Genomic DNA, 27,281 nt, shown 5'->3' with positions numbered 1-27,281 from the left:
AACTCTCTCTTGGTCCTTGGCTGTTTTTTAGATATCTCTATTGATACCTTGTGCCACAAATTTTCAACTGGGTTGAGGTCAGGGGACTGGGCTGGCCGGTCAGTAGTAGCCACCTTGTTCTTTTTTTTCCATTCCGTTACTGTCTCTGTGACAAGGAGCATTATCATCCTGGAAGATATAATCCCCTGAAAACAGGTGTTGAGCAGAAGGCAGCATTTTCTTATTAAGGATGTCCATGTATTTTTTTGCATTAACCATACCCTCCACAATATGAAGCCTTACAACACCATTGGCTGCCATACAGCCCCAGACCATTACTTTCATCAGATGTTTCACAGAGAAGCTCAAACACTCTGGCTTTTACTCTTCATGTGGAAACCTTCTCACATAAGACTTGCCATCATTTCCTAAAATGCAAAAAGTGCTTTCATCACTAACTAGCACTTTTTCCCACTCCTCCTTCCTCCATTTTGAATATTTCAATGCCCACAGTTTTCACCTTTTGTATGGCTGTCATCAATGGCTTCTTTCGGACCTTGCACCCTCTCAATCCTGCTTCCAAACATCTCTTCCTAACAGTTGATGTTGCTACCTCAATATTGCACTTTTCTTGCCATTCTCGCAGAAGCTGAGGAGAGGTGAGATTTCCATTGGCAAGGGATGTTCTTATCAGTACTCTATCCTCCCTTTTAGTTGACTTTCTGGGCCGACCAGATCTGGGCCTGTCCTGGGTAATTCCAAGCTTCTTATGTTTCTGCAAAATTCTTACAACTGTCCTCTGATTACAGCCGACCTTCCTTGCGATCTGGGGGCCAGTATAACCCTCTTCATGTAGCACCACAACTCGCACACGATCCTCCGCTGACAAAAATCTGAAGGCTCCCATCATAAAGCTCTACAGTATGATTCACTAGATAGCCCTACAGATAAAACTAACAAACTAAGCAGCAGATGTGATGCAATGGAATGGAATGTGATTGGCTGCCATATCCAGGTTATGATTGGTCACAAGAACCTCATCTGTGATTGGCTAATTTTGGATCTGAAGCTGTACAATATATAGTTGTGCTTTCAATTCCCATATTGTTGCAATAATTTCAGGCAAAACTGCTTCAAAAGCTAAAAATATTACAGGGAGAGAATGCAAAATTGTTTTCTGAACAAAACCATATATAATATGTCATATTAGCATCGAAGATATTCGACAGAAAACGTTTAAAACTTGAAAAATCTATTTATCCTATGCCTATGCAGGACTTATGAACACCACTGTATGTAACCGTTATATGGTTTTCAACATATGCTGGGAAAATTCCCTCCTAAGATTTGACCCCAAATATGCAATTAAATCTGCATTTGACCACAGATTTCGCCTTACTGCATTACCAAGCACTGCATATGGTAAGATACGCTGTGATAATCCGCACAAGAATAAGCATGCTGCAGATTTTCACGCGGATTCTATCCTCATTCATTTGCATTGCGCTGTACATTGTTGTGGATCTACTGTGCGGAATCATCACCACAAATCCACAGCAAATCCCGAATATGTCCTAAGTAACATGTCATCTACAGTTTGGAAATAATGACTTCCAGTTTTCCTTTTTGAACCTATAATATATTCTAATACCGCCTACATTTTTTAACCATGACTGGGACAATTTACCTCACTTGTAGAATTTTATTTCGGTATCAACACAGTCATAGAAAAGGTCCACCACTTCAGCGGGGTCTAGTGGATTTGAGCTATTGAGTAAATCTTCCATGGCTTCCAAGCCTTGTTTCTCCAGATCCAATAATATGGTTTGAAGTTGATCACCTTCCTCCTACACAGAAACAGTAATGGAGAAACATGTTAAAGGGAATCTGTCACCCTGTTGTTGCTGGACAATCCAAGAGCAGGACCCTGATTCAAGTGATGTGTCACTTACTAAACTGCATTCTGCAGCTTTAATAAGATCACCAGTTCTCGGAATGCAGAGCTCTGTAGAACCCGCAAACATCACTGATTAGTAGCTTTCGGTGTGCACTGTGCATAGGCAGAAAGCTGCCAATCAATAATGGGGCAGGATTATACAGAGTTCATGTTTACTAGTCCTATAGTGATAATCTTCTGCTGATAAAACATTGATTTTAACAAAACATCCCAGAATCAGGTTTTCTGCCTCTACATTATGCTGCTCCTCACATTGGGTAGCAAAAAATGTGACAGATTCCCTTGAAAGGAAGTCTTCAACAGTCAGATGAAATCCCCCCAAACCTAGGCCACATTATAAGACTTCCTAACCACCACCCTCCTTTTTTGAGTAGAATATTCAAGTTTATTCAAACCATCCTAACTGCAGGTAACCATATGTCCAAAACTCCCTCAATCTGGGCATCATGTAGTCAGGAACAGCCAGATAACATCTATAAGAAGCTACAATCCAAATTGTAAGGCTAGTTTCACACTTGCGTTGAACGGTATCCGTTGCATTGCGTTGTGTGACGGATGCAACGGATGTGTTGCATATAGTGGCACAACGGATCGTACAAAACAACGGAATCTGCTTTTTCTTCTTTACAGTTTTACCGGCGGCAGACTATTGTGAACGATCAGCTGATCACCCGGCTGCCGGGTGATCAGCTGATTGCTCACAGCAGCCGGTCGCCGGGTGATCAGCTGATCACTCACAGTAGCCGGTCGCCGGGTGATCAGCTGATCACTCACAGTAGCCGGTCGCCGGGTGATCAGCTGATCGCTCATAGCAGCCGGTCGCCGTGTGATCAGCTGATCGCTCACAGCAGCCGGTCGCCGGGTGATCAGCTGATCGCTCACAGCAGCCGGTCGCCGTGTGATCAGCTGATCGCTCACAGCAGCCGGTCGCCGTGTGATCAGCTGATCGCTCACAGCAGCCGGTCGCCAGGTGATCAGCTGTTTGCTCACAGCAGCCGGTCACCGGGTGATCAGCTGATCGCTCACAGCAGCCGGTCGCCTGGTGATCAGCTGATCGTTCGGCTGCCAAGAATGTGTGCGGGGGGCGGAGTGTAGTGTGGGTGGAGTCGAGCGGGGCCATGGCGCTGAGGACGTCATGGCTGGGGACAGGTGAGTGTGTGTGTACATGTGGAGTTCGAGAGGGGGCGGAGCCAAGCGGGGAACTGTCGGGCTCCCTGTACACGTATCCAGGGTAAGTAACCAAAGCACTTTGCTTGGTTACCCGATATTTACCTTGGTTACCAGCTTACACCGCTTAGCGCTGGCTCCTTGCACACATAGCCATTGTAAATATTGGGTAACTAAGCAAAGCACTTTGCTTAGTAACCCGATGTGTACCCTGGTTACGTGTGCAGGGAGCCAGAGAGCATGCGCAGCGAAATCCTAAGGATTCCGCTGCTCAAAAAATGTTACATGCTGCGTTCCTTCTGCCCGGCGGAAGCAACGCAGCGTCGGCCAGCGGAAGCAACGCAGATCCACAACTTGCAATCCGTCGTCCATACAAGCCCGTTAACGGATTCCGCTGTTTTCCAAAACGGCGGATTGAAACTGAAGGAAAACAACGCAAGTGTGAAACTAGCCTAAGAAGGATGCAGAAGACACCAAGGCATAAGGCACAGGAGAGGTTGCGTGCTGTACCCTGGGCAGCAGCAATTCACTAGCAATGCAGTGCACCCTATGGAGGGTATGAAGGATTCGCCAGTTCAATACACAAGTTAAGTACACAAATGGGGGGGACAAAAAAAATCCGATTTCTCTGATATAAAACATGGTTTCTTAAAGGTCATGTGTACTGTTGATTTATGAAAAATTAATTAAAAACAGCGGTTACTTAAAGGGGTATTCTAATCTTCAATATGTAAGAGGTGTAAAAATAATAATATAAAATACCTTCAATTAGAAATATAGTATGGTTCGCCTGATTCACTATGTCACTTACCTCATGTTCAGGGCATTGCAGCAGCTTAGTTATCTATGATTACTAACTAACTGTCTCTATTTGAGTGGTCATAACCATGGATGCCTAAAGCTACTGCAATGCTCTGCACATGAGGTAAAAGACATAGTGAATCAGAGAACTAAACTACATTTCTAATTGCTAATATTATTATTATTACACTTACTACATATTGGGATAGAAGCTTGAAGATGGGAATACGTCTTTAAAAGGGACCAGGAGCTATGGTATGATCACACCATGTCCCTGTACGGTCAGACAAGGCCATTACACAGTACATAGCAGGGGCACGTATATCAGATGGTCTCCGTAAGAACATTTTTTTTTATATACATCCAATTGTGGAAATTATTTTTATCTATTGATTAAAATGTACTTTGTTCATAGTACAATCCCTATAAGACTAAATATAATGTGCACCTAAGCTCACTCACCTTATCTTTATCCATCAAAGATAGAGCACATTGATGGGCTTCATAGAGCTCATGTTTCCATTGTGAATGATCATGATCACAAGTATTACCTCTCACACAAGAGGACTGCACCATAGGGACAGCTTTTATATCTTCCACAAAGATAAAGGGTTTAAATACAGACCTTAAAAATAAAACAAGCAGGTATTAGCATGTACAGAAGAGGTAAGTGGCCAGGGCCATCCACCACCCTCACCACTGTGGAAACTTTTGTCTTCTAGTCAGCATGATGTACGGTAGTTTAGGAACTACGCAGCATTATTAGTTTAGAATTACAAAGTTGGCAGTGCTGTATATCGGTATTATAAATGCACTACATGGCACTGTTATTAGTTTCTATAGTGCCAATTTTAGTTTTTATATTACTCTATTTAAAAAAATAAGGCCACCCACATGTTTACCTAGTGGCGTCGACTAACTCTGATCCAGTCCGGTGCATAATGTATAAAAAACATTTGAGTATTGCCAAGGTATTACACTGTATTGCCTCTGTATGGCTAGCTATGGCATTGGTGATCCAAGCCAAGTCATTCACAAAGGAGTGCCATAGCTTCCCATATGAACTTGGATGTTTCGGTCTACACTAAAATCTGTTGCAAAAACTGAAAATAATGCACAGCAATGTCAAAACTATCACTTCTTTTAATAACGTCAGGTTTGGAAATCTTAAAACCATAGCATGTTCATCCTCTAGGCAGCTTCTAGCTAAGAAAGCCTTGGCGTGTATAACTGGGGTCTTAAAGATGTCATGTATACCGTATTTTTCGGACTATAAGACGCACCGGACCATAAGACGCACCCTGGTTTTAGAGAAGGAAAATAGGAAAATAAAATTTTAAGCAAAAAATGTGGTCATGACACACTGTTATGGGGCAAGGATCTGCTGCTAACACTGTTATGGGGGTAATGACCCCAAATTCTCTACTAAGGTACCCCATCCTGGTAATGATCCTCCAGCCTTGTGTATATATTTATGTCCCTCATCCTGGTATAGCCCCATCTTGCTATATACTGCCATCCTGGTATGTACTCCCATCCTGCTATATACGCCATCATCCTGCTCATATACGCCATCATCCTGCTCATATACGCCATCATCCTGCTATATACGCCATCATCCTGCTCATATACGCCATCATCCTGCTCATATACGCCATCATCCTGCTATATACACCATAATCCTGCTCATATACACCATCATCCTGCTCATATACCCCCATCATCCTGCTCATATACCCCCATCATCCTGCTCATATACCCCCATCATCCTGCTCATATACCCCCATCATCCTGCTCATATACCCCCATCATCCTGCTATATGCCATCATCCTGTTCATATACTCCCATCATCTTGGTATATGGCCCCATCATCCTGCTCATATACCCCCATCATCCTACTATATGCCATCATCCTGTTCATATACTCCCATCATCCTGGTATATGGCCCCATCCTGCTCATATACCCCCATCATCCTGCTATATGCCATCATCCTGCTCATACACCCCCATCCTGCGGCACACACAAAAAAATAAATAAACGTTTACACTCATCTTTCCTCGTTCCACGCAGCGTTGCTCCTCCTCCTGTCTGTGCCGGCAGTGCTGTGTTGAGCCGGCCACATTCCCTGCAGCACTGCAATGTATTGTCCTCCAGTCTGCCGGCATGGCTGTGAAGACACACGTGCGCACAGCGATGACGTCATCGCTGTGAGCACCGCTAGTCTCCAGTCTACACAGTGCGGCAGGCAGACTGGAGGACATCGCGATGCTGCAGGGGAACGGTGAGTACATTGATTCACTGCACCCCGCACTGATGATGATGCGCGGGGGGCAGTGAATACAGCTGAGCATGATCACTCCAGGCTGTAGTTGCCAGGGGTGATCACGGCCGGCTGTTAATTATGCGCGCGTCCCCGCCCATCATCCCGCCCACCTATCATCCCCGGCTTAAGCGCTGAGAGATGGGCGGGAGGATGGGCGTGCATATGTAATGAGCGTGCCCACGTGGTCACGGCAGGCGCTGCTGCTGCCTGCTCGTGCCCCCGATGACCCGCTCCACCGCACCACCCTCATTCACCGCAGCCATGCCCTACATTAAGACCATTAGACGCACCCCCCACTTTCCCCCAACATTTGGGGAAAACAAAAGTGTGTCTTATGATCCGAAAAATACTGTATGTAATCTTTTGATTACCTTACCACTTACCTTACCTTTGTATTTAACACCTTTCAACTACTAGAATAATGTTATGTTCACAAATAGCTTTTGATGTGTGTTTTGAATAGGAATGAGTGCACCCGTGGAAGTTCAGGTTCCCCAGGTTTGGCAAGCTTTTAGTTAAAAGTTCGGTTCGGGAACTGGTCATGACCCCGAATTCCATTTACATTAATGGGGACCCAAACTTTGATGCTGTAAAATGGCTATAAAATGGTCATAGTAAGGGCTAGGGGGCTGCAAAGGGAAGCAACATAAGAGTAAGAGCAGGACAACTGTCCTGCTAACAAATGGATAGGGAATAAAATAAAAATTAAAAAAAAAAAATATGTTTAGGGATTCCACCTAGTTTTGATAACCAGGTCAGGTAAAGCACACAGCTACGGGCCATCAGCTGTCTGCGTTACTTTGGCTGGTTATCAAAAATAGGGAGGACTCCAGGTCGTTTATTTATTTAAATAAATTAAAAAACCACCTGGAGTCCTTCCTATTTTTGATAACCGATCAAAGTAAAGCAGACAGCTGGGAGCTGGTATTATCAGACTGGGAAGGCCCATGGTTATATGGCCCTTCCTAGCCTAAAAATAGCAGCTTACAGCTGCCGTAGAAGTGGAGCATTTAATAGATGCGCCAATTTTGGCTCTGCCTGATTGCCCTGTTACGGTGGCATTCGGGGTAATACTTTTTGGGTAAATGTCTGCTGTAAACATGGATTCTTTAAACAGAAACATAAACAGCCCTTATAAATTAGTCATCATGCACACCACTTTTACAAAATATAAACTAAAATACAAACCTGACAAAGTAAAGAAACTTTTTCCTGCATCAGGCATAATAGCGATTATATATTTAATCTTTGGATGTTTCGGTTTGTTTTATTTATTTTTAGGTCTAATTTCTTCTCCTTTTCTCCCATGTAGAAAATACATGGAATGATCTTTAATAAGGTAGTCCGGCTATGGCACCATATTACACAGCAAAACGTGACTGACCTTGATGGATCTGGCGTGCCTGTGACAAAGTGAATGCAGGGCCATTTGTCATCCTTCGGTAGGACAGATACTGCGCTCGCTGTAGTGAGGAAGGTGTTGGAGTCCACACAGATTCCACTACTTTTATTGCGAAGAACATTTATCATCGATTCCACGGTCATCAGCTCTGATAATGAAGACAGAAAGAAATCATGATTTATAGTTATTGAAATGGTGTAAGTATTACCCAGTCCATGCTATTCAGATTCGATCTCAGGCTGGAGGCTGCACTGAATCAGGATCCAAATTTCAATTAACTTAGGCTCATCTGATGGTGAATGCAATGACTAAGAAAATGTCTAAATACTTTATTTACCCTGAATCACGTTCTTAGCCTGAAAAATCACTATAAACGCTGGTCACTATCTCTGTTCTGTCTAAATTGATGACTGCTGCTCGCTGTCAGATGTAATCCGCAGCAGGCAGACAAAGAGACAAAGATGGATTATATGAAGTGGTGGTGGGTATATATGAGCGGATCCATTGCCATTGGACCCCAATCCTCATTGGAAGTCACTGATTGGGCAGTTTAGCTCTGTGCCCACATACAGCCAGCCATAACCAGAGCATTTCTGAAAACGTTTTTACCCCCAGTGAGAGCCATTCAGAGACTGCAAGAAGCTCCCACTGTGCCAAGCAGCAAGCGTACCTGAGCACACCAAGCGTACCCGAGCACACCGAGCGCACCCGAGCACACAAAGCGCACCAGAGCACACCGAGCGTACCTGAGCACACCCGAGCACACCGATGCTTCATCGAGTGGTTAGCATAAGTAAATTGAACACTGATTTTTTTTTTGTCCATGTTCGGTTCAAACCCCAAACTTTACAGTTTGTGTTCATTCATCTCTACTGGTGGGTCTTTGTCACTTTGTTCCTACTCTCCTCCATATAGTCATAACAGAGACACCTGCTTTCAGTTAGGGGTAATGATGGGAGAAACCAAACTGTAAAGGGCATGGTCCATACCAGACACGTAGTGTCAGTAACTGATTTCAGAAGGAGCCTCCCCCTTCCTATATCTGCAATATGAATCAAAGAATGCTAAGCACCACCCACTTCCTTAAGCTCCACCTCCTCAATCTTCCGACAACTGCAAGATTTCCACAAAACAGTTCACATCAATAATCCAGAACAATTAAAACTGTGGCTAACTCTACCTCCTGTTAACTTTTATCATTCATTTTTAGCTTTAGTGATCCTTTAAATGCTCGAATCTCCCATCATATCAGGATTTATGAGATTCAAAGTTGGAAGTGCCTGAGTGCATACTCGGGGTCACACTGGCATATGGCATTTGATGTTTCTCTCATACAAAAGAATTGGATACATTATGCTAATGATACTCGGCCCGAACTCTGCTGCAAACGTGAGCAGAGAGTCATCTACTGTGATCCTATTCTCTTGCATGAGAGAATCAGAGCACAGAAGAAAAGAAGATGGAGAGATTCATTTCTCAATCTCCTCCATTATTTCTGTATAACAGACTGCATTTGGATTACATCCGACTAAAGTCCAATGTTTCACACGCACCCATAGACTTGTATGGGTGTGCGCCAACCGAGATACGCTGCCAATCGCAGCATGCAGCAATGTTTTTCTCATGCTGAATCGGTATGAAAGAAAAAAGCGTTTGTGGGCACTGCCCCACAGTATAACACTGGAGCAAGTGCCATCTGATCAACCATTGGTTAGCACTCGTCCGAGTTATACGCAAATGTGAGTGACCCCTAAGCAGTGAGCTTAGCTTACTTTTCTGTATACGCAGCGGGTGTCAGCTGTATAACTCTTCATTCTAAAAATGTAACTACTTAGTTGATTGGTTAACAGTGACAACAGTATCTAAACAGTTAAGGCCCAGTCACACTAAACAACATCGCTAGCAACATCGCTGCTAACGAACAACTTTTGTGACGTAGCAGCGATGTTGCTAGCGATGTTGCTGTGTGTGACATCCAGCAGCAACCCGGCCCCTGCTGTGAGGTCGTTGGTTGTTGCTGAATGTCCTGGGCCATTTTTTAGATGTTGATCTCCCGCTGTGAAGCACACATCGCTGTGTGTGACAGCGACAGAGCAACAACTAAATAAGCAGGCAGCAGGAGCCGGCTTCTGTGGACTCTGGTAACCACAGTAAACATCGCGTAACCAGGAAGCCCTTACCTTGGTTACCCGATATTTACCTTCGTTACCAGCGTCCGCCGCTCTCACGCTGTCAGTGCCGGCTCCTGCTCTGTGCACATGTAGCTGCAGTACACATCGGGTAATTAACCCCATGTGTACTGTAGCTAGGAGAGCAGGGAGCCAGCGCTAAGCAGTGTGCGTGGCTCCCTGCTCTCTGCACATGTAGCTGCAGTACACATTGGGTAATTAACCCCATGTGTACTGTAGCTAGGAGAGCAGGGAGCCAGCGCTAAGCGGTGTGCGCTGGTAACCAAGGTAAATATCGGGTTGGTTACCCGATATTTACCTTAGTTACCAAGCGCAGCATCGCTTCCACGCGGCACCTCTGGCTGGGGGCTGGTCACTGGTTGCTGGTGAGCTCACCAGCAACTCGTGTAGCCACGCTCCAGCGATCCCTGCCAGGTCAGGTTGCTGGTGGGATCGCTGGAGCGTCGCAGTGTGACATCTCACCAGCAACCTCCTAGCAACTTACCAGCGATCCCTATCAGGTTGGATCGTTGTTGGGATCGCTGGTAAGTTATTTAGTGTGACTGGGCCTTTAGACAGAGGGAAGGGGCCCACCTTTTTCCCCCCAGCAGCCCTCAGAAGGGCTTTCAAAGTATGGTGCCCTGGTGCGGTGGCAATCGGGGTAATATAAAGGGGTTAATTACAGCTGTGATTTGTAAAAAATCACAGCTCCATTCAAACCTGATGTTAGTAATGGGAAGGGTCTATGGGACCTCCCCCAATTATGAATCATCAAAGTAAAAAAAAATAAAACACAGAGAAAAGTCTTTATTAAAAAAAGAAATAAAACACTCTCCAATTTACTTACCCCCTAAACACCTCTTCAAGTCCAATGTAATCCACGATAATCTTGGCTCTGCTACATCTGAGGTTGCAGTGTGCAATCACATTAGAAAACGTGACTGCTCACTGCGGCACCTGGGACACACTGACTGGTGATGTCAGTGAGCTCACAACTAGGGTTCCCACGGCGAACTCACACCATAGATGAACTTAATGGACTCACCTCAGGTGAAGTCATTAAACTCAATGCCGGAGTAGGCAATGTGTGGACATTTTGCATTTGGTTGCAGACATTTCTGAACCAAATCTGCATATCCTGGCAAAAGAAAACACACCACAAATACAATGCAGTTTAGACATGTTTGATGCCAGGAAATCAAGCTATGCTGCAGAAATTTCTGCAACCAAAAACTCAGTGTGGACACATTGCGTAATCCAGTAATCCGGCACTGAATTCAATGATTTCACCTGAGGTGACAGCTGGGGTACTGTGGGAACAACCAGTTGTGAACTTACTAACTTCACTGCTCACAGCTGCGGTTACTCACTGTGTCCCTGACACCACAGCGAGCGGTCACGTTTTCAAATGTGACCGTGCACTGCAAACTCAGATGTAGCTGTCGGGTTGTCGTTGGACCTAGTGTGGATTACTTTGAACCTGCAGGGGTGTTTTGGGGATTAATAAATTGGAAAAAGAGGGTGTTTTTTAATTTTTTATAAAGGATTTCTTTCTGCGTTTTGGGTTTATTTCTTTTTTGTTACATGATTAGTAATGGGGGAAGTCTCATAGACCCCTCCCCATTACTAACCTTGGGCTTGATGGCAGCTGTGATTTTTGGACAAACCACAGCTGTCATTAACCATTTATATTACCCTCATTGCCACCGCACCAGGGCAATCACGATGAGCCGTTTAAACGCCAGGATTGGGCACATCTAATGGATGTGCCTCTTCTGGGGTAGTTGCAGGCTGCTATTTTTAGACTGGGGAAGGCACAATAACCAGATTTCAGGCAAGTTTCTTTTTATATTGTAGTCTGTCATGCTTTAGACAATTCTAGTTATCACCTCATAATTCTCAGATTTGATACACCAGTTTTTTTCCCTATTATGTACATACACGTTTGACTTTTAAATGCATCATGAGGTATCACCCACAATGTAGGACATGATTACTCACCTTCCTGGTTTTCCACAGCCTCTTTCCCAAAGCAATCATCTATATGCCTATGTTCTGAAAACACTTCTGAGAAGTTAAATTCTTTATCTTCATTCCACCAACCCTGGTCCTGTGCATGACTCCGCAGCTCCGGGTGCTCCAGGTCTATGTGTGTCTTTAGTGATAAATGATTACAAATACATCGTATGCCATCTAAATTGAGGGAACATTAGTAAAAGGAAGAAGTTACAACCTAAAGAAGTAAACCTAAAACATACATTAGATTGAAGATATAAATACATTCCTCAACCTTGACAACACCAAGAAAAAAAACTGTGGAGTTATGGAAATCAAAGGATGCAGAGATATTAATGATATCTAAGTGGAAAAAATGGAATCAAGTTTTTAAAACATCTAGATTTATTCAGTGTCGAGTATGAGCGCCACATGTAAAAATCCCCGCACTTGAATTCTATCAGTGAGGTTATTAATGGGTGTCTGAGGACTGGTCTGCTACACTGAAAGCTTTTGGGCAAATCATCATGATCCACTGCTGGCAGCTGCCTTTACAACTAGTGACCCATGATGTCCCAGATGACCTCTTTGGAATACAAGGTCGGAGACACTGAAAGCCATGGTAGCATATTTAGGCCATACAGGCTGCTCACAGTAAAATAAAAAACATGCAGCCTGAGATTGTCATGATGAAAGACAGTTCCAGCAGACTTTGTGCTCTAAGTGTGCTACTATGGCCTGCAGCGTCTCCAGGCTTGTCTCCCATCAAACACATCTGGGACATCATCCAGCGAGGCATAAAATTACTCAAACAATAATTAAAACCTCATTAATAGCAGTCAAACTGTGTAAATGTGTGTATTCCTGCTCATGCCACTCATTTGATTTCTTTTTAATTTTGTTTCCATTTTTTTTTTTTTAGATCATTAGCATGTCTATCCATCCAATGATTTACATAATTTCAGAATTTTTCCTTCTTGAAGTTGTATTTTTGTGGACTTTATATTCTATATCTCTGACTGTAAGTGTAGATCACTTATGGATGTCTGAATCCAAAGGAATTACTAAATAATTTTATATATTTCTGTTGTGTGGATAATGTTTCCCTATATATAGCTGCATATACAGTGCTATGAGTTAATGTTTGCCCCCTTTTCTAATTTCTTATTCTTTTGCATGTTTGTCACACGTAAGAGTTTGAGATCACCAAAGAAATTTAAACATTAGACAAAAAAATAACACAAGTAAACACAAAATTCAGTTTATAAATGAAGGTTTTATTATTAGGGGAAAAATAAATCCAAACCTACAGGGCCCTGTGTGAGAAAGTGATTGCCCCCCACCTCCTTTAAAACATAAATGAACTGTGGATTATCACATCTTTAGGAACTTGAGTTCAATTTCCCAAGCCACACTCAGGCTTGATTACTGCCACACCTGTTCGCAATTAAGAAATCACTTAAATAGGACCTGCCTGACAAAGTGAAGTAGACCGACCAAAAGATCCTCAAAAACTAGACATCATGCTGCGATCCAAAGAAATTTTTCTTCTTTAGCACCTGGAAGACATGCAGTGGTAAATGGAACTGTAAATTCTATCGTCTACCAAAAAATCCTGAAGGAGAATGTTCGGCCATCTGTTCGTGACCTCAAGCTGAAGCGCACTTGGGTTATGTAGAAGGACAATGATCCAAAACAAACACATCAGCAAATCCACCTTTGAATGGCTTAGGAAAAACAAAATTAAGACTTTAGAGTGGCCTAGTCAAAGTCCTGACCTTAATATGAATGAGAAGCTGAGGCATGACCTTAACAAGATGGTTCATGCTCGGAAACCCTCAAATGTGGCTGATTTACAACAATTCTGCAAAGATGAGTGGGCCAAAATTCCTCAAAAGCATTGTAAAACACACATTGCCAGACGCTTGATTACAGTTTAAGGAGAAACAGTCCGGCACTAGAATCCACAGTCACAGCTCCACATCCATTTTAAATGATGCAGTGCAACAAGCAAATGTGATGCCCCTGTGGTAACCAGGTGTCACAAAACAAGGTAACATCACTGTAATAGCTCAGGTCCTACATAACTGTGGCAGTCAGTACACACACTAGCACACCAGGACACTTACACTTAGAACCAGGTGACAGGGCTGGGCACTGTGAGCGAACAGGCAGCCACCTGGGGAAGGAGCGAGTGGCCTGGGGTGTCTGGGTAGAGAGTGAGAAAGAGGAGAGAGAAGGGAGGTGGTTGAGAGGAGTCGGAAGTGAGCAGTAGTAGGAAAGAGAGAGTAGACAGATAAAGGAATGTTGAGACACAGAGAAAGAGAAGGAAACTGGAATGATAGTGAGGAGTAAGAAATCCGGCAAAGTAATAGTAAAGACACCACCAGGACCTGAGGAGAAACATCAGCCATTCGGGGGAGAAAGTAGCTGGAGAGCGAAAGATCAAGCTCTAGGGACAGTGGAATCCTGTGGGGGTGAAAATCCAGGGCTCCCAGTACTTTGCACGCACAGGTTGCAGATCCCAGAACAGACCAGGACTTCAAGCCATCTGTTAACTGTAACAGGCGGGTGGGTTTCCAGGACTCATCTGCCACCACTAACGTCCAAGGCATCAGCAGCAAAGGGAGGACTGGGACATATTCTCTTAAAATTGTCCAAGCTGCCTGCAGCAGGACCCAGAAACCAGACGGACCATCGAGTGCTTTAAGCCAGGTAGGTCCCACATACACACACACACACACACACACACACACGAGTGCATCAGTGGGCGAGTGGCACCAGGTCGGATGGCACAGGGACACAGGACTTGGGCACACCTGGGATCCAGCACGTCCCCAGGGTGCGAATCCAGCTGTAAGTAAAAACGACCAAACTGCACTCCCCTGTCTGGACTGAGTTATTTCCCTGTGCCTCCACGTTAACCCCTACCTACCCCTGAGGAAAAGCCCTACTCGCGGAGTGCTTCACCATCCACAGTGCCCCATCCATCATCCCCAGAGAGGGCCGGCAGCAGCGGCCATACCATCCCTGGCCGCGCACCGCGAGTGCCGTAGTCGGACTATTTTTATTATTTTCCTTTTATCTAAAACTGATTAACAGTGCCCCCGGATCCGAGACCCCTCGATCCACGGACCACCCAGATCCGAACAGCTCGGCTGCCCTGGGGCACGACACAAGTCATTAAGGTCACGACATAAGTCATTAAAACAACTACAGCAGTGCAACACCATCCATAGGCAAACATATTATAGCTTCAAAGTCAAAGAAGAAAGGAGGTGCCACTCACCATATAGTAATCTTCATTTATTGTAAACAAAGGGACATCAAAAAGCAGAATCCTAACAGACCCGGTATTTCAGGCATGGGTTCCGGGCGGGGTGGACCGGGTGGAAGACTTTGGGATTCGGGACAACTGGCCGCAGGTGGAGAGTTTGGGGGTTAGACAGGATCCCATCCCACTGGGTCTATGGAGATGCTTACAACTGACGCATTTTTTCAGTAGTCTCCCAGCTAGGACCCACTTTCAACGTCCTAAGACACAGTTTGAAAAATTGTGTATGGGTTCAGGCACAATACGACATTCGCTTTCAGTGGTTTATTCACTTTTGTCTTCGTCCCCTGACCAACAACTTCCCCCGTTTGCTTCACAATGGGAATGTGATTTGGGTATCCAGCTGACACCAATACAGTGGGAACGGATCTTCAGATTGGCACACACATCTTCCATCAGCTCCAGGTTCCAGGAGGCTAGCTATAAACTGTTATCCAGATGGTACAGAGTACCCTCCAGGTTACATGTCATGTTTCCAACAGTATACCCTACATGTTGGAGATGTGGCACAGCAGAGGGTAACATTTTACATGTGTTTTGGGGGTGTGAGGCGATCTGGCCCTTCTGGAAGGGAGTGTCCGACACCATTCGCCAGGTTACTGGCAATGACGAGGAGCTGGGACCTGCTGCTGCCCTATTGCATCACTGTGGGGTCCCTGAAAAAAACCTACAGGAATTCTTTGAGGAAATTCCTTATTATGGCTGCGAGAGCATGCATACCTGAAAGATGGAGGAGCACGACCCCTCCCACGTTGGTCCAATGGATCAATAAGGTCAATGACCTCATGTACATGGAGGATTTAACCTCCTCGCTGCATGATACATATGAAAAATTCTGGTCCACTTGGCGGGAATGGTTGGACTTCCAACATTCAGAGGAATATAGCGTCCTGGTGGGGGGCGATGTGGCTGCCGATGGAACCGCAGTCCGCAACACTTAGCTGAATTCCCCTCAATATCCCCCCCGCTTCCCTCCCTCTCTTCCCCTCCCCCTCCCATCTTTCTTCCTACTTTTCTATTCTTCTCACACTGATTGCCTAATAACTTCTCTTTCTTCTCTAGCCTTTCTATCTTTCTTGTTTCACATGTATTTGTGAGTCACCTTCGTTATCTGTTTTAATGTGAATCTGTATTAAAGAAAAAGTGTGGTGGAACCTAGACTTATCAGGAACCCGGGAGGAGATATATGAAGGAACGTCATTCAGCAAGATACAAATATATATTTCCCGTTTGGCATCTTGTTAATGATATATGTATTGTAACGCAAATTGGCCTGATTGGTCATAAGAACTGTATTATGTTATGTTGAAGGTTTTCACTTAAAAATAAAGAATTTTTTTAAAAAAAAGCAGAATCCTAGAAGTCTAGAAGTGCCAGTGAGCACAAAGCGGCCGCTGTCGTCTCTGAAGCCCCCCCCCCCCCCCCGCATCCCTCCCTGCCTTTTGATGTCCCTTTGTTTACAATAAATGAAGATTACTACATGGTGAGTGCCACCTCCTTTCTTCTTTGACTTTGAAACTTGATTGCAGTTGTTGCTGCTAAGGATGGCCTAACCAGTTATTACCGTGTTTCCCCGAAAGTAGGACCCCCCCGAAAGTAAGGCAGGGTGGGGGTTTCGGGGGGGTCCGCCAATGTAGGGCACCCCCCGATTGTAAGGCAGGGTAGCGGGGGTGCCCGGGGAATGTAAGGCCGCCTATGGGTGGTGGTCGCGGCGTAATGTATACCTCCTCCGGTGAATGGCCCCCGCAATCTCGCTGGCCTGCGGCGCGTCCCGGGTCAACCCTCTTCCTGCTTGATGCTGATTGGCCGATCAGCCTGTTCGTCACAGGCTCCCTGCTGGCCATCAGCTCGAGCTGTGATTGGCCAGTCAGCCGGCTCGCAGCTGATTGGCCGAATCAGCCGCGACGTCACCGCCTGCAGGCTCGCTCCCATTGGTCCAGCGTCCCCGGCGTCCCCGGCAGAAGGAAAGTAACGGTAAGTTACTCTCTCTCTGTGTGTGTACGGTATGTGTATGGGGGCTGTATGTGTCAGAGTGTGTGTGTGTGTGTGTGTGTGTGTGTGTGTGTGTTTTACCGGTACGATATGTGTGTGTGTGCCGTGTGGGTCTGTACCGGTACCGTATGTGTCAGTGTGTGTGGTGGCAGAGTGGGGGGCAGAACCACTGTATGGGGAGGCTGCAGGGGGGAGGATGGGGTGGGTGGATTCCGGACTCTCAAACAATGGGGAGGCTGCAGGGGGGAGGATGGGGTGCATGCCGGACTCTCAAACAATGGGGAGGCTGCAGGGGGGAGGATGGGGTGGGTGGATTCCGGACTCTCAAACAATGGGGAGGCTGCAGGGGGGAGGATGGGGTGGGTGGATTCCGGACTCTCAAACAATGGGGAGGCTGCAGGGGGGAGGATGGGGTGCATGCCGGACTCTCAAACAATGGGGAGGCTGCAGGGGGGAGGGGGGAGGGGGAAATTGTTATTTTTTTTTTCCAATGTAAGGCCTCCCCCGAAAGTAAGGCAGGGTGGGACTTTTGGGGGTAAAATTAAAGTAAGACAGGGCCTTACTTTCGGGGAAACACGGTAGGTTCAGGGGGCAAACACTTTCACACAGGGCCCTGTAGGTTTGGATTTCTTTTTCCCTTAATAATAAAAACCTTCATTTATAAAAATTAATTTGGTGTTTACTTGTTTTATCTTTGTCTAATATTTAAATTTGTTTGGTGATCTGAAACTTTTAAAGTGTGCCAAATATGCAAAATAATAAGAAATCAGGAAGGAGGCAAACACTTTTTCACACCATTGTATATGTAATTTTAGTAGCAATCAGCTGCCATCCAAACTTAAAACTTCTAAAGTTGGAGTGATTTTCTAACATTCCTTTAATTCAGAAAGCAACTACCCTATGAAAGGTGGGGATTGGCAGTTGAGTTACACAGGCAGATCTGGACACGGGGTAGAGAGCAATGTAGATAGTTCTGGCTGTGTACAATGAAGTATGCCAAAGTAGCCACATTTCTGAACCACTTATAGATACTGTAAGAGTAAAGGCCCCGTTATACGCAACGACGTATCTAACGATATATCGCTGGGGTCACGGCTTCCGTGACGTACATCCGGCATTGTTAGCGACGTCGTTGCGTGTGACACCAACGAACTTCCGTTAACGATCAAAAATACTCACCTTATCATTGACACGTCATTCATTTTCAAAAAATCATTGATTGTTGCAGGACGGCGAATGTTCGTCGTTCCAGAGGCAGCACACATCACTACGTGTGACACCTCGGGAACGACGAACTACAGCTTACCTGCCGCCACCAGCAATGAGGAAGGAAGGAGGAGGGCGGGATGTTACGGCCGCTCATCTCCGCCCCTCCGCTTCTATTGGGCGGCCGCTTAGTGACGCCGCTGTGACACCGCACGAATCGCCCCCTTAGAAAGGAGGCGGATCGCTGGCAACAGCGACGTCGCTAGGCAGGAAAGTCCGTGTGATGGCTCCTAACGATTTTGTGCGCCACGGGCCGCTATTTGCCCATGACACACAAACGACGGGGGCCAGCGATATCGCTGCGTGTAAAGCCCCCTTAAGTTGATTTGGTACTTCAGCAACCCATCTGGTCAGCACTAACCTGTGATTCTTTCAGCAGCCCATAATTTGCCTACGGTCTCCAGGATCCATGCCTCTGTTCTGTCCACTATCAGGAAGGCACTGTGGAAACTCTGACCGTCTGTTTGGAAATTGCTCCCTCCTTGGCCATGCTCTTCTAATAACGAGCTGATTACATCAACGGCTTCTTTGGCACTTGTTCCCCGCTCAAGACCAAGTCTAGAAAGACAAAGACCAATGCAAATGGTGGGCTCTAAAAATATGAAAGTATCCATAGCATTTCAATTCTACTCATTTATATTATCACATATTATACCAGTATCATACAGAGTCTATGAAAAGTATGCAAACTATGCCCTTCTTATATTACAGAGGATAAAATATGCCAAGTCTGAGATGTTACTCAAAATTACGTTATTAGGAAAGTGCAGAGTAGTGTGTGCTATATCCCCTAACAATGGGCTGCTGAGAGGGGACATGGAGCAGAATACTAGACAGTATCGTATCAGATTTAACCTCGCATTGTTCGCCACTGCACTGCAATATCATCATAGATATTATTGTCACTACAAAACATGACAAGCCTTCCCAAATATCATATTAATAACAGATTTACAAAATATTTAATTTTCCTTTTTTCCCTCAGAAATGAACAGAAAAAGGCTCTAATGTATGTTCATGGGGCCTATATGCAGCATTTTTCCCTGGTGTGGTGGCAAACGCTGTAATATATGGGGTTGACACCAGCTGTGTAATATCAGCTGGCATCAAGCCCAGGGGTTAGTAATGTCGAGGCATCTAACAGTTACCTGACATTACTAACCCAATCAGTATTAACAAAATAAAGAAAAAATAAATATTTAAAAAAACAAAAAAAAACAAAGCACACTTGCCCTCTTTTACCATTACAAAAATAAATAAATAAATAAATATTGCACGGTGGGGGGGAACGGTCCACTGTAATCCATTTATGAGGTACCATGATTACTCGATCTTCCAGGATATGGGGGATGGGGGATACACTCTGTGAACGCATCCCCCATTTTCTGGAAGTGCAGGCACTCCATGTAAGGAGTGTGGCTACAGTAATCTTAGTGAGAATACTGCAGGCACACTCCTCAGGTCACACTGAGGGCAGTGTGAACTGCACTAACCTCAGTGACGTCACCGCACTGATGTCACTGCAGTCTCACTGCTCACAGAGAGCCGACAGAGCCCACTCTCTGCACATGCGCCCACCATTTTTTTCAGACGATGAAGAGAAGGAGGAGCCACAGGGGACTAAGTGCTGCAGGAGGTACCGGGGGAGGACCAAGGGTGACCTGGGAGGAACTGGGCAGGACTTTTGTCTCCTATCAAGAGAGACAAATTAGAGTAGGAGGATGACTGCGGTGGGCGCATAACTCATGTGCCCATTATTTTAGATGATCGGGAGGAGGAGGGAGATCGGCGGGGACATTTCTGTCCCATCCCACATGCAAGATCATGTGAGATGAGAGAGAAATAGCTTTTTGTTTCTTTTACTGGCACCACCTTGACCTTCACATGATCACCGTTATATGGTGTATGATGGTGATCACGTGACTGGGGACTGGAAAAACCAACCTTGTTCGTGATCTCCAGGGTCTCAGCAATCCCCGGTAGCTGAAACACTGGACATTTTCCGACACTGGGGGGCACTATACCCTTTTTCCTGAGTGCTATTAAATAGCGGCACTGAAGAATAAGGTCGCTTAACTGCCGCCATTAAAAGAAATATTGGCGGTCGTTAAGGGGACAAAACTCTACCTTAAACCACAGAGTTACAGCACACAAAATTCTTAATAAATAACATTTTCCACATGTCTATTTTATATCAATCAATTTTGAGATATATATATTTTTTTTTGTTATGAAGTTAGAAAGGTTAAAAGTTTATCAGCAATTTTTCATTCTTTCAATAAGATTTACAAAACCAATTTTCTCTCTTGCCTCATTGGGAGACACAGGACCATATGAATATGCTGCTGGATCTAGGAGGCTGACACTAAGCAAACAAAAAAGTTAGCTCCCCCAAGCAGCATTTATCCACCAGTTGACAGGAACACAACTAAAGCGAGCTTTACACGCTACGACATCGCTAATGCGGAGTCGTTGGGGTCACGGAATTCGTGACGCACATCCGGCCGCATTAGCGATGCCGTTGCGTGTGACATCGATAAGCGATTTTGCATCGTTGCAAAAACGTGCAAAATCGCTAATCGGCGACACGGGGGTCCATTCTCAAATCTCGTTACTGCAGCAGTAACGAGGTTGTTCCTCGTTCCTGCGGCAGCACACATCGCTGCGTGTGACGCCGCAGGAACGAGGAAGCCCCCCTTACCTGCCTCCCGGCCGCTATGCGGAAGGAAGGAGGTGGGCGGGATGTTACGTCCCGCTCATCTCCGCCCCTCCGCTGCTATTGGGCGGCGGTTCAGTGACGTTTCAGTGACGTCGCTGTGACGCCACACGGACCGCCCCCTTAGAAAGGAGGCGGTTCGCCGGTCACAGCGACGTCGCCGGACAGGTAAGTATGTGTGACGGGTCTGGGCGATGTTGTGCGGCACGGGCAGCGATATGCCCGTGTCGCGCAACAGATGGGGGCGGGTACCCACACTAGCGATATCGGGACCGATATCGCAGTGTGTAAAGTAGCCTTTAGTGTCTTTGCTTTGTGTCTAATGGAGGTGGACGTGGATCTGCAGTCAGACCCGCTTGCCACCTTGTGCAAATATGTTTTAATCTTCTCTCTTTTTAAGGGTCAGGTCTCAGCTCTGTTGATTCTTTCAAACAGATTTGACTTCCTGGTCCCAGATCACAACTTTTCTCCAGGGTGTAGCTCATATTGCTCCTCTGGCTCGTCTTTCTGTGAACCCGTGGGACCTTATCCTTGTACTTACTGCTCTTCAGTCTTCACCTTTCGATCCCCTACATGAGCGTTCTCTTCTCCTTTTGTCCTGGAAGGTTTCCTTCCTGGTAGCTAGTACCTCTCTCAGACGGGTTTAGGAATTGGTTGCCTTCTCCTGTCTTTTCCCCTTCTTGGTCCTTCATCAGGACCAGGCAGTGCGCCGTCTGGTTCCTTCCTTCCTGCCTAAGGTTATGTCTCCCTTCCACATTAACCTTCGTCCGGCTGAATAGGTACAATTGTAACTATTCCCTTTTTAAATTGCAATAATTTTTTTTTTTTTTCGAAAAGCCGTAGAGGGCTGAAATTTCGTGACATATCAGCAGTTTTGGTCCAGAATATATTGGCCAAATTTCAATAAAATATCTCCACCCCCTTCCGAGAAAAGGGGTCGAGAAATTTTGGCAAAATTATGCAGCCTGACAAAGGTTAAAGAGGATATTGTTCTGCAGTCTTTCTGTCCAAATCCCTCTAATTTGCGAGAGCGCTCCTTACATAAGTTGGATCTTGTTAGAGCTTTACATATTTGTCTCTCTCGTGTAGTTTCCTTTAGGAAGACAGATTCTTTGTTTGTTATTCCCATTGGTCCGAGCAAGAGTCTTTCGGCCTCTAAATCCACCATTGCATGCTGGATTCATTCTGCTGTTTTGGAGTCGTACCGGGTCAAGGGTAGATCTCCTCCTCCTTGCCTTAAGGCGCATCCCTCTCGGGTGGTGGGGGTCTCCTGGGCTATTCGTCACCATGCCTCTGCTACCCAGATATGTAAGGCCGCTATGTGGTGTAGAGAGTGCATACTTTCGCTTCTTCAGTTCAGGCTGGGCCACCTCCTTGTTTTTAATGTTTTATCCCCTGCTTTGGGACGTCCCATGGTTCTGTGTCCCCCAATGAGGTGAGAGAAAAGAAGATTTTTATGTACGCACCGTAAAATCTCTTTCTCAGACACAGCTCTCTCCCTAGGTTTGTGCCTTTTTCTATGATTAGACTACTGTTTGTCCACTAATCTTAGTTGGGTTCCTGTCAGCTGGTGGATTTACACTGCTGGGGAGGAGCTAACTTTTTTGTTTGCCTGGTATCAGCCTCCTAGATCCAGCAGCACACACCCATGGTCCTGTGTCCCCCAGTGAGGGCTCTGAAAAAGAGATTTTACGGTAACTACACAAAAATCTTCTTCTTTTAGGGACCACATTACATTAGAGGTGACTTTAAGAAAGCTGACAAAAGAATACTCAAAAATGTCACCATTCTAAAAATGGCACCCATCAATCTGCTCAAAACCACATTCAAGAAGTTTATTAACCCTTTAAGTGATTTATAGGAATTAAAGCAATGTGAAAGAAAAAATATGAAATGCAGCTCTGATCAGCAGAAATGAACAAGCGATCTGACTATGCAGTCAAAGTCCCCTACGGGACTAGTAAAATAAATTAAAAAATGTAAAAAGAAAAGTTTTTAAAAATTATGAAAAAATAAAACCCGTAAATGTTCAAATCCCCCCCCCATTCGGCCCATTGAAAATAAAAGTTAAAAAAAATTAAAAATATACACTTATTTGGCATCATCGAGTTCAGAAACGCCTGATCTATCAAAATATAAACTCAATTAATCTGATCATTACACCACGTGGTGAGAAAAAAATTCCAAACACCAAAATTATGTTTTTTGGTCGCCGACATTTTTTTTAAAAATGCAATAATAGGCGATCAAAACGTAGCATCTACACAAAAATGGTACCATTAAAAATGTCAGCTCAAGACTCAGAAAATAAGCCAACACTGAGCTACAGATCCTGAAAAATAAGAACGCTACGGGTCACTGAAAATGGCGCAAAAAGCGCAAATTTTTTTTGGACAAACTTCTGAATTTTTTAACCTCTTAGATAAAAGTAAAACTATATGTTTGGTATCTACAAACTCGAACCGAGCTGAGGCATCACACCGACACATCAGTTTTACCATATAGTGAACACTTTGACTAAAATATCACAAAAACAATTGTGCAATTGCGTTTCTTTTGCGATTTCCCGCACTTGGAATTTTTTTTCCCCGTTTTCTAGTACACTTTGTGGTAAAACTAATTGTTTCATTCAATAAAGTACAACTCGTCCAGCAAAAAAATAAGCCCTTATATGGTGAGATGGACAGAAATATAAAAAAAGTTAAGGCTCTCGGAAGAAGGGGAGCAAAAACGGAAAATCGCCCGGGGGTCAAGGGGTTATAAGGAAAAAAAAAAAAAGCTCCAAAATACGTTTTGCTTCACCATATTTTTAGAGCTATATTGGGGTGCCAGGGGGGTGAGAGAGGAACCGCACTCCCTCTCACAAACTTCTATATGGCGCGATCGCTATTGATCACAGCATATGGCAAACAGAAAATGGTTAATATCATCGGGACCTGATGCTATTAGATCCTGATGATGTTTCCAATCAGAACTACTGTTCTGCACCAGAATACTGGCGCCTGCTGGACTCCCGATCCCAGCCTGACTGCCGACCGCACGGAAGTGTCAGCATTGCACAAAGCTCAGTAGAAGCGAAAAAAAAAAAGGAGGCGGCATAGATGATCATGGCGGACAACAACATATTGCTGTCTGTACACATACCACTAGTCACAGTTCTGGACCCCAATGTGTAAAAAGGATGTAGCAGAGATTGATAGCAAAAAATATAAAAAGTTGGCAAATGATAAGGAACCTTTCGGAGCATCAGAACGCATCAAACTATTAATATATCTTTGGTAGATGAACTAAAGGAGGTTTAGTGCCAAGACAGGCCATCAAATTTAGGGTTATTAGATTTAAAGGGAACCCATCATAACAATCATGCTGCCTGCACCAGGCTGTGATTCATGCTGCCTTCACCAGGCTGTGATTCATTCTGCCTGTGGATCAGGATGCATGAATGTAGCGACAGGTTCTATTTAATACATAATTGCTTAAAGGGGTGGTTCACCCATATTTTTTATTGTCTAGATCGATATTATATTGAGAAACAATGTTTCTCTCAAATACCTTGTGTTGTCAATAGAGCCTGTGAGAGGCGCTATTGCAGACCGCTGCTCCCCGTCCAGTGACGTACCCGTCAAATGCTGCCACGTCACATCCGTGCAGCCGGCTACAGTCTTCCAGACTCTGAGCTGTGAGCGGTGTTTCACTGCTGTCACAGCCGATTTGCTCCCCCCTCCCTCCTAGCACGGCGCGTCTCCTGCTCCCCCCTCCCTCCTCCCTTCTAGCACGGCGCATCTCCTGCTCCCCCCTCCCTCCTCCCTCTTAGCACAGCACGGCGCGTCTCCTGCTCCCCCCTCCCTCCTCACAGAACGATGCAAGCAAGAGAAGTGCTGTGAGGGAGGAGGGAGGAGGAGCAGGGAGCAGATGGGCTCAGAATGTAGCCAGCTGCACGGATGTGACGAGGCAGCATTGGACGGGTATGTCACTGGACGGGGAGCAGCGGTCTGCAATAGCGCCTCTCACAGGCACTATTGACAACACAAGGTATTTGAGAGAAACATTGTTTCTCAATATAATATCGATCTAGACAATAAAAAATATGGGTGAACCACCCCTTTAAGAGATAGGAGTACAGAGATCTTTTTAATGAGAATTTGTCTTCTTTTGCATCAACAGTAAAGGTTAAAAAAAAGTTACTAATCAACTATTTAACACAGGCAATAACAATACCAATTTTGTATTAACCCACTAACCTGACCAGATCTGCCCCTAGTAATAAGGTGCCGTCATCAGCAGCTTGCTTTGTAATGACATCTGCGTTACCGATGCAAACTCCATACTCATTGGCTCCCATCTCAGCTCCCCACATCCAGGCTGGTTTACTGAGTATCATAGAATGAGTCTTGGCAACTTGGTCAATGGAAAGATATGTACACTGGAAAACCATATAAATATTTCGTGAATTATATGGAAGGTAACACTGTCTGATTTGGTATACCGTATTTTTCGGACTATAAAACCCACTTTTTTCCCCAAAAACTGTTGTAGGAAAGGATGGGGGGTGCATCTTATAATCTGGATGTACCTGGCTGTGGCTTTGGGGAGAGGGGCGGCAGAGAAGCAGCTCACAGAAGACAGGATCCAGCACTGGGGCTAATAGTGTGCCCGCTAATAAAGAAAATGAATATTCACTGCTCCCCATGCCCATAATCCCACCCACCTTTCAGCACTGAAGCTGTCACCGAGAGGTGGTAGGGATTATGGGTGTGAAGAGCAGTGAATATTCATTTTCTTTAATAGCAGGCACACATGATCACCCAGCTGCCGGGTTACTGCTGCAACTGAGCGATCACATGTGTCTGCTATTAAAGAGAATGAATATTCTCTGTTCCCTATGTCCATAATCCTGGGCATGGCGAGCAGTGCATATTCCAGCAGTTGATGTTCGTATGTAACTGGGGTCAGATTGCATTGACGTCATGCACTGCACCGCTTACTCACTGACGTTACTTGCCAGTATAAGAAGAGGACACCGTGTAGCAGGAGAGCGGAGGAGTGGTGAGTATAACTGTTCATTTTTTTGTGTGTGCGGTGTGATAGGAGACACATATGTCAGGATGAGGTACATACTGTATATACCAAGATGGAAGGCCTATATACCAGGTTGAGGGACATATATACCAGGATGAGCTCAAGATGGGTATCATATATAACAGGATGGGCCCAAGATGAGGGCCATATATACTAGGATGGGCCCAGGATGGTGATGCATGCTGTACCACCTGGTCCTAGAGAATCCAACGCTACGATGGGATCAGGAAACCAGGATGGGACAAGAATGGGGAACATATACAACAGGATCGGGGAAACATATCTGGAAGAGGCACAGAATGGGGGATATTACCCTCATAACAGTGTCACCAGCAGATCTCCCCCCACATAACAGTGCCTCATGATGACAATTTTTGCTTCCTATTTTTTTTCCTATTTTCTCCTCCCAAATCCTAGGTGTGTCTTATAGTCTGGTGCAATTTATAGTCCGAAAAATAAGGTAATCTGATGAAACAGCAGTTTGCACAATTATTTGGATGTGAGAACAGGACTGTGCTTTACATTAACCTTTAAGAATTGGCTACAAACATTTAACTGAAAATCAAAAATAAAATAAAATAAAGTAATAAAACATTAATATGGCAAGGAGCATGCTGTTCCTGGACTGTTTTATACCGACTAACTCTATGTGCTTATTCTTCACTCAGTCCCATAGGGTGCACGTCACATACGGAGATGTAAATCCAGTATTAACCTTACCTGAACTTTGCTTCCAGCCTCATGAGTGCTGGATGGTACATGTAGCACTTCTTGAACTTCATCTCTAGGCCGTGTTGAGTTCTTTCCAAAGACAATATGACCTTTTGAGGTTCGGGGTGGGAGGGCAACAAAACAATAGCTTGGAGGTGGAGCAGTCATCCTATGGTAAGAGATAAATTTAGCAGGACACTAGTACATATCGAATGTATCAAAGCGCAAATACAAGTATGTGATCATGACATGATATCTGAAGTCTTGAGGTTGGGACTATTTTCACACTCACACAAATAATTTTTGTTTCATTTTTTGTGATGGAGCAGGCTTCATTTTTACGTCATTTTAAATTGTGTATTTATTTTTTGGTGATTTCACAGGGAAA

At 44.9% G+C, this 27,281-nt stretch overlaps 1 protein-coding gene across 1 annotated transcript in view; it reads right to left on the bottom strand.

Annotated features, from left to right (window-relative positions):
• Window positions 1-1,666: 1,666 nt before the first annotated feature.
• The window catches only part of SCRN1 (secernin 1), a 39,172-nt gene continuing 13,557 nt past the window's right edge, over window positions 1,667-27,281 (bottom strand). The window contains exons 2-8 of the mRNA XM_075316678.1: window positions 26,903-27,062; window positions 25,345-25,526; window positions 18,749-18,945; window positions 11,802-11,993; window positions 7,615-7,780; window positions 4,367-4,529; window positions 1,667-1,826 (exon numbers count right to left, since the gene is read on the bottom strand). Coding sequence (XP_075172793.1) covers window positions 1,668-1,826; window positions 4,367-4,529; window positions 7,615-7,780; window positions 11,802-11,993; window positions 18,749-18,945; window positions 25,345-25,526; window positions 26,903-27,061 — 1,218 coding nt within the window. The 5' untranslated portion in view covers window position 27,062 and the 3' untranslated portion in view covers window position 1,667. The remainder of the gene's footprint in view (window positions 1,827-4,366; window positions 4,530-7,614; window positions 7,781-11,801; window positions 11,994-18,748; window positions 18,946-25,344; window positions 25,527-26,902; window positions 27,063-27,281) is intronic.

The sequence above is a fragment of the Anomaloglossus baeobatrachus genome, chromosome 6 (assembly GCF_048569485.1).
Source record: "Anomaloglossus baeobatrachus isolate aAnoBae1 chromosome 6, aAnoBae1.hap1, whole genome shotgun sequence".
Classification (NCBI taxonomy): domain Eukaryota; kingdom Metazoa; phylum Chordata; class Amphibia; order Anura; family Aromobatidae; genus Anomaloglossus; species Anomaloglossus baeobatrachus.
The sequence above is the reverse complement of the archived record's forward strand: the minus strand, read 5'-3'. Positions and strand labels throughout refer to the sequence as shown.